The sequence below is a fragment of the Xenopus tropicalis genome, chromosome 1, assembly GCF_000004195.4.
Source record: "Xenopus tropicalis strain Nigerian chromosome 1, UCB_Xtro_10.0, whole genome shotgun sequence".
Classification (NCBI taxonomy): domain Eukaryota; kingdom Metazoa; phylum Chordata; class Amphibia; order Anura; family Pipidae; genus Xenopus; species Xenopus tropicalis.
Window position 1 is genome coordinate 39,918,689 of NC_030677.2, and position 7,953 is coordinate 39,926,641.

Here is a 7,953-nt window from a genome sequence, read left to right on the forward strand (position 1 = left end):
TCTACCTCCTTCTGTCGATTCAGCTCTGAAGGCAGATTTTGCTCAGGCGCCTTCTATGGCGCCCGAACAAAATCTTTTAACCCACCCGATCGGCTTGTCGACCGATATCAGCAGCCTTCAGCGATATCTGTCACCTCGCCGATTTGCCATACACGCACCAAATATCCTACGAAACAAGGTTTTGTACGATATTATCGGTGCGTGTATGGCCAGCTTTAAGGTGGCCATACAAAACTTTCTAGCCACAACCAGCAGCTTATTGGCCCTTGTGTGGGGCCCTCTGGAAGGGCCTGCTCGACTAACACCTGATTGGAAATCAGGTGGGTTTAGAAACCCCATCAGGGCGGGGGACCGTATGTGTAGAAACTTGTGCTGTTGTATAAACTTCAGTACAACAAATGCATACACCTAGAGGCCGATTCATTAAAACACGAGTTTGAATCCTGAATGGGAAAAATTCGGATTGGATACGATAATTTCTGAAGATCGCGACTTTTTCGTATCTTGTGCAAATTTTTCGCTGCCGTCGAGACTTTTTCGTATTGAACAATCGTAAACGGCGGGAAAACCTTTCCGACTTTGATCCTTCTGTGCATGATTTTGGAAGCCCCCCATAGGACTCAATGGCACTCTGCAGCTCCAACCTGGCCCAAGGAAAGTCATGACACCGAAGCTTGAATGAATCCGAAACTTTCGTATTCAGCTTGACAATACGAATTTGTCGCGATGGCGACAAAAAATTTGCGCAAGATACGAAAAAGTTGCGACAAAATTGTCGCAAAAATAACAATTATTACGAAAAAAACGCATTCGGACGCATGCGTGGATTGATAAATCTCCCCCCTAGTATGTTCCTAGTAATAAACAGGTCTATACAAATACAATTTTTTTTTTTCAGTTCCATAAACATTTTATGAGTGTATAGCAGTTTATGAAATTCTGATTATTGAGGAATATATACTTGCTAATAACAATTTTGGGGTTAATGAAACAGCACTGACACATACCTATGTATTTAGGTTTATCCATTTTAATGGGATATAAACAAAATGACAAATCATATTTAAGCCAAGCATCATACAATAACATACATGGACATTTGATTTTATGTAAGATTCTGTTTTCCTTAGCTAAAAGCTGAAGTGCAAACCATTGCCAGCATTGGTAAAGCACCAAAACAAACATATTAATGGCTGGAGCAAGAGAGTTAGAACTACTATTATGAAAGAAACAAATTCTTCTGCATACAATTCAGTTTCACCCACAGTGTGCTAATATTGTCTATATATCCTCTCTTATATTAAAAAAACAAAAAAAAACAAACCCCTACATTTTCGTATAGGAGACAAGCTAATTTTTCATCTACCACCCACTCATGTCTGCAATGTTCTCTACAGGTGGTTAATAGATATAATGAATATACATACTCATAAGAATATTAAGAGTAGAGTGAACTCTAATTCTATAGTGGTAATCAACATTTAATTTACCATGTTACGTACCACAATAGTTGTTGAAAATATAGAAATAATCTGTGAATAAACTGTATTACTGTAAAAAGGCCCAAAATAACAAAGACCCCCTATGACTTTATTTTGTTTAATCTGTACAGAAAGCCTAATGTAAACATAAAACCCATGAGTAAGATTGTGTTCCAATGCAACCACCCTGTGCTGGATTTATTGTTGCGCAGCATTCCATAAACTGGAAACAAAAATTCTCATATTAGTCTCTGTTATGTTGACTATACTATTACTCGGTCATAGAAACAATATTGGTGAGCAGAACTTGGGAGAACGACAAGAGTTTTATATTGCATCAAAACTGAAGATCCAAGACCCTCCAGCACACAAGTTCTCCTGACAGAACCACATCATCCTGAGTGCCAGCAAAGTAAAAACATGCACACATTGTATTTCCATGGATAAGCTACCTTATGGAGGAAAAAAAGCAATAAAAAAAAGCAAAATTTTCCAAATCTTAGTTTCTGGAGGTCTTCTGCAGAACCAGCTGACAGGACATCTTGTAGGGAGATTGAGATTTCTAATGGTGCAGTGACATCTTGGTTCCCAAAATGTGACCAAAAAAAAAAAAAAAAAAAAAAGAACAAACTGTGCCGCAGATGTCAGATTAGCATCAAAAGAACAGAACCGCATGGGGGAAAAAAGACCTCAAATCTCATATTCTGTGACGCCACGTGCAAATTGGTTGTATTTATCTGCTTAGGTGCAGATTACAATACAGATTTTTGGCAAAACTCAATAAAGAACCATTAGGCTGGGAACAAAAATAAAAAAAAACTTAGGAGGAAAAAAATGATAAAGGAGGGAAGGGAAAACCAAGAGATTTAGAAGAACCATTGTAAGGTCACCACTGGGAAAGCACCAAGCAAGGCACCATTGGAAATACAAGATACTCGGTTAAGTCCTTACAAACAAACAGACAATGCTAATCTGGCCGAAAAATCGGTGTCTTTGGTAAAAATTCTATCAAGATGACCTGTTGAAAAGAAGAACCAACAATTAATCAGAATTGTGTCGGATCAATCATATTAGCCCTACACATTTGTGACATTTATTGCCTATTTAAACTCTAAAGATATTCAAGGAAAAAAGGAGAAGTAATAAAAAGGTCAAATCAAACAAACACTGAGTTAGATAAAGCCCCTTTTAACTTGGGGCCCATTAGATGCTGCTCAGTGGGTGTCACAGAGCAATAAACAACAACACATACAAAGTATGAAAAGAGGAGTACAAACATATGCTTGAGAGGTCATTAAATCTGTTAAAGTAAGCACCGGCTAATTATTAACTGACAACCTCAGCTATACAGTTCATCACAGTTGTATGCCAAAACAAAAGGACAATTCCTTTGATAGCATCCTCACAATAAAACTATGTCTTGCTGCTAATCAGAGCCCTTAAAAACGAATTAATGAGAGTGTCAAGGGTCTATTGTAGGGCTTCCTCTTGAGGTCAAGGAAAATCTAGAAGTGCTGATGTTGGGTCCACTGTGCAACAGCACCTACTGATAAAAGTTATACATTATGTGGCTACTACCCAAAATAAAGGCTACACACATGTGACGGTTATAATATAGGTCATGAAATTTATAAAAGACCAACTAAAAAATGCGTTTAATACTACAATAGTATTATGATCACTGTACATCAGATATTCATTACTGCTAATCTACAGTTTAAGTAGCATAGATATTACCAAAATGAATCAGTTACATAATAGCTACAAATACTAGGGTCTGTTCTGCGAGAGGATTTACCCATTATCTGGTATTAGTTTTATTGGTGACTCTATTAGTTTTAAATTAGTTTTATTGGTGACTCTAAGATAGTAAAGTATTTTGCAGAACATGCCTAGGAATAGCAGACACTGTAAGAATACATTGCAGTCCCATGCAAGCCGACCAAAATGACCCATTACTTATAGAAGCTTCGCACACAGATTATGCCTTGCACAAGCATGGTCACTCTTATTCGCCCTGAATGTGGTCTGTACAAAGTGCACGGGAAAGCAGCCCAAACACTCAGGATTGCTTGTGTCCATATAGCACTCACCGTTAACATAAGCTGATGCTAAAGTAGGGGGGACAGGTTCAAGGGTCCTGTTTATGACAAGCCCAGAAAAAAAGCAGTTCTAAATTTTCAATAGAAAATAGTTCCCATAACCATAGACACTACCAACTGATCCATAATTTATTTATATTGAAGGAGGTTCCCCATAAATAAATTATAGCAACATGAAGACTGAAATAATCCAACCAACATAATTTTGTGTATTATTATAGTTATACTCTGTCCCTCTCTAGGAAACCTAGCACCAACAGTTTACATTCCAGACTGGAAAGATGAAGTGTCCTACTCCACAAAAAAAAACCCTGCAAAATTAACTACATCACATTAAAAAGTGAGTAACTTCATCATTAACAATCCAAATAAATAAAAAATAAGATTCTCCTTTATCTAGAGGCATTTTAGAATACAAAAATTTTTTTACTCTTCCCTTCCCCCCCAAGTGGCCAAGATAAATATTTTCCACTTTATTCTCTGTTGCATAACAGCCAGATTAAGCAGCATAAGATTTATCTCCATGCTTGGGTACGGCCACTTAATGTAATGCTAATCAACTTTCATACTTGCTGTGAAGCCAAAAGTTGGGATTATTCTTCATACAGAAGGCAAAATTTCACACCCTATCAATGCACGCCTGGGCTATTTTATCTTTACAATTAATTTATTTATTCTTTTTTCACAGCACAGCAAAGCTCTGTCTTTAAGCCCTTCATAACTTTATAAATCAGTGGTGCACATGAGGCTATGCATCTGTGAACCGTAGAAAATCCTTCCGCTCGGGTGATTAAGCTCTTGACACCTTTGCTGATTAATAATCGTGGAAAGAATAAGATCAGAAGCAAAATAAATGATCATTTAATAGAGAGATTCACAAAACAGCCCTTTAACTTACATATTCCATCATGTTATTCGTTTCACATTTCCTTTTGCTCAGCCTCCAGTGCAAGCACAGCTGGAAAAGAGGGACGGGAATAGAAGAAAAATGAGCTCTATTTTATTGCAGCACACACACTAGCCCCATTTATCCACCTTTCATATTTTAAGCCTAACAAAAGCATCTGTTTCCATACTGTGCAATTCAGACTTCACCACTGCGAAGCTGCTCCCCGCGGCACTCACCTTGTGGTATAACCTATTGTTTTCCCATTCCAATAACTTCTCAATCGATCTTCGTGTCTGTAAGACAAATGGGGGAGGGTTTTACTCTTGACTCGGTGAAAAGGGGGGGAAAACACTGTGCAGCTGTTTTATTTATATTTGAGAAAAGGCAAACTACAGGACAGCGAATGAGTACAGGGTGGTCAGTGATATGAAAGCTTTGGTGTTAAATAGTAACTGAAAAGGCCACAGACTTTCCCCTGGGAGAAACACATTGAAAAAGTTGAATTCACTTAAAACAAGAGAATTTAATTGCATGCAAATGTGGCTATAATGACTTGTAAATTTGGGACAGACAATAACTTGCAACATTATTACATGAACATTGTTATAATTCTTTACTGGAGCTGTAACAGACATGTATCAAGAATAAAATGCTGTATGTATAACACACCTCAAACTGCTTCTCGTCATGTTCAACTTTCTAAAACTAAATACACTTGGAATACAAAAAAGAAAGAAAAAAAAAAAAGGATCGAGAAGCATAATAGCTACCCAATACCGGTTTGCCTCTTCTCTAATAAGCTAATCGTCCAGCAGTGTCATTTTCCCTCTCCCAGGTATCCCTTGTGGTGGCTTCGAGTGGACACGTACAGTACTCTGCAGAAAAGCTGCCATACTGCGCATGTGCCCAGCTCAGGCTGCAGCAACAGGCAAGTGAAAACAGGGGTAAAGTTGTGCAGCTGTGCTCGCCTGCAAAGCAGCACAGGGTGCTCACATAACTTTGTTTAAATGTTTAATGTATACTGGAAAGTTGCTCAATCTGACAAATTTTTGTTTTTGGTTGAGATCCCTTTAAAATTACAAAATAGAAAACTTACTATATTTTCTATAGCTTACTATACTGTTTATTTATTTCTTTTAATTTTCCAGATTTGTAACAAATATCAACCAGTGGGAGATGAGCTAATAAATGCCATGTGCCATAAAATATAGTTTCTTCCCAAGTGATCATAACCTTTCTGTTATGCAAAAATGTGCTAAAATGTTATTCAATTGACATAATTATACAAAGCCACTGTCCATTTTCAGTTCTACTGCTCATAGCATTATAACCCCAAATGAACAGACGTTCCAAACAAAACAAGTCACAACCACACAGTTACATGTTGAGTCCATCAACTTCAACCCTTGCAAGGGAACCCAGCACACACAAACCCATACCTATCTATCCACTCACATAGAGACACATACTGACCTATCTATCCACTCACATACAGACCCACACTGACCTATCTATCCACTCACATACAGACCCACACTGACCTATCTATCCACTCACATACAGACCCATACTGACCTATCTATACACTCACATACAGACCCATACTGACCTATCTATCCACTCACATACAGACCCACACTGACCTATCTATATACTCACATACAGACCCACACTGACCTATCTATATACTCACATACAGACCCACACTGACCTATCTATATACTCACATACAGACCCATACTGACCTATCTATCCACTCACATAGAGACACATACTGACCTATCTATCCACTCACATAGAGACACATACTGACCTATCTATCCACTCACATAGAGACACACACTGACCTATCTATCCACTCACATACAGACCCACACTGACCTATCTATCCACTCACATACAGACCCACACTGACCTACCTATCCACTCACATACAGACCCATACTGACCTATCTATACACTCACATAGAGACACATACTGACCTATCTATACACTCTCATACATAAACCCATACTGACCTAACTATATATACCAACACCAATACTAGCTGTAGATTTTAGTATCACAATAGCCTTGGATATTCTGCTTGTTCAAGAACTTATCCAGGCCCCTCTTATAGGCATTAACAGAATCTGCCATTACTACATCACTAGGAAGGGCATTCCCCAACCTCACTGCCCTCACCGTGAAAACCCACCTAAGCTGCTTTAAATGGAAGCTCCGTTCCTCTAATCTAAAGGGGTGACCTCTGGTGCGCTGATCATTTTTATGGGAGAAAAACACCCCAACCCTGACAGTCTAACCTCATAGCTTAAATCTTCCATCCCCTTTACCAGTTTAGTTGCAGTCTCTGCACTCTCTCCAGCTCGTTAATATCCTTCTTAAGGAGTACTTTGCACTTTTTGACATTGAACCTCATTTTCCATTTTGCTGCCCAGTTTTACAATTTTGTCAAATTGCTCTGCAAAGCGGAACTTATAGTTTTGTACAATTTAGTATCGTCAGCAAAAATACTCCAGATCATTACAACAAGTTAAAAAGCAAAGGAATAAACACAGACCCCTGCTGTACTCCACTAACAATACTTGCCCAATGAGAAAATGTTTACCACCACCCTTTTGCTCACCTCCTCATAAAAGGCAATTAAATTAGTCTGGTAAGATCTGTTCGCATAAAGCCATGCTGGTACAAACTTATACGGTAGTATTGTGATTTGTAATGTATTCAAGCATCCTATCCCTTATTAACCCTTCTAAAAGCTTTCCTACCCCTGATGTCAGACTAACAGGCCTATAGTTTTCAGGTTGAGAACGGGATCCCTTTTTGAATAACGGCACCACATTAGCAATTCGCCAGTCTCACGGCACCATGCCAGACCTCAATGAATGCTGAACAAATTAAGCCAAGAGGTTTGGCAATCACAGAGCTAAACTCATTTAATATCCTGGAATGAATACCATCTCATTCCAGACCTTTGTTTACCTTTACATGTTCAAGTCTCTTTTGAATTTCCTCCTGAGTGACCCATCCATCAGTAGTTATATTACTAGAATTGGGTCTATTAAAAAGGAAGCCTTCATTACCTGGCTCCTCAGTTGTACAGACAGATGAAAAATAAGAGTTTAGAATTTTTGCTTTTTCCCTGTTCTCATCAACCAAGTGACCCCTATGTGTTAATACGGGTCCCACCCTTCTTGCTTCCTTATTATACTATTTAAATATTTAAAAATAATTTTGGATTCATATTACTCCTTGAATGCTTTAAACATGTTAAGCATGTTTTTTTCTTACCAACCTTGGTATTTTTGCACTTAATAAATACCACTGAAGTTTTCAAACCATAACATGAATTTGAGTTTAAGCTCAAATTGAGTAAAAAAAACTTGACCATTAATAAATCACCCCGTATAATTCCAGAGTATGGGTAACAGATACAGGCGGCTGGGTTCGGGAGTGAATGCTGAACAGGACTCATGCCCC

At 38.2% G+C, this 7,953-nt stretch overlaps 1 protein-coding gene across 1 annotated transcript in view; it reads right to left on the minus strand.

Annotated features, from left to right (window-relative positions):
- Nucleotides 1-1,008: 1,008 nt before the first annotated feature.
- Nucleotides 1,009-7,953, minus strand: part of chic2 (cysteine rich hydrophobic domain 2) — a 20,901-nt gene continuing 13,956 nt past the window's right edge. The window contains 3 exon segments of the mRNA NM_001113911.1: nt 1,009-2,499; nt 4,482-4,541; nt 4,709-4,765. Coding sequence (NP_001107383.1) covers nt 2,449-2,499; nt 4,482-4,541; nt 4,709-4,765 — 168 coding nt within the window. The 3' untranslated portion in view covers nt 1,009-2,448.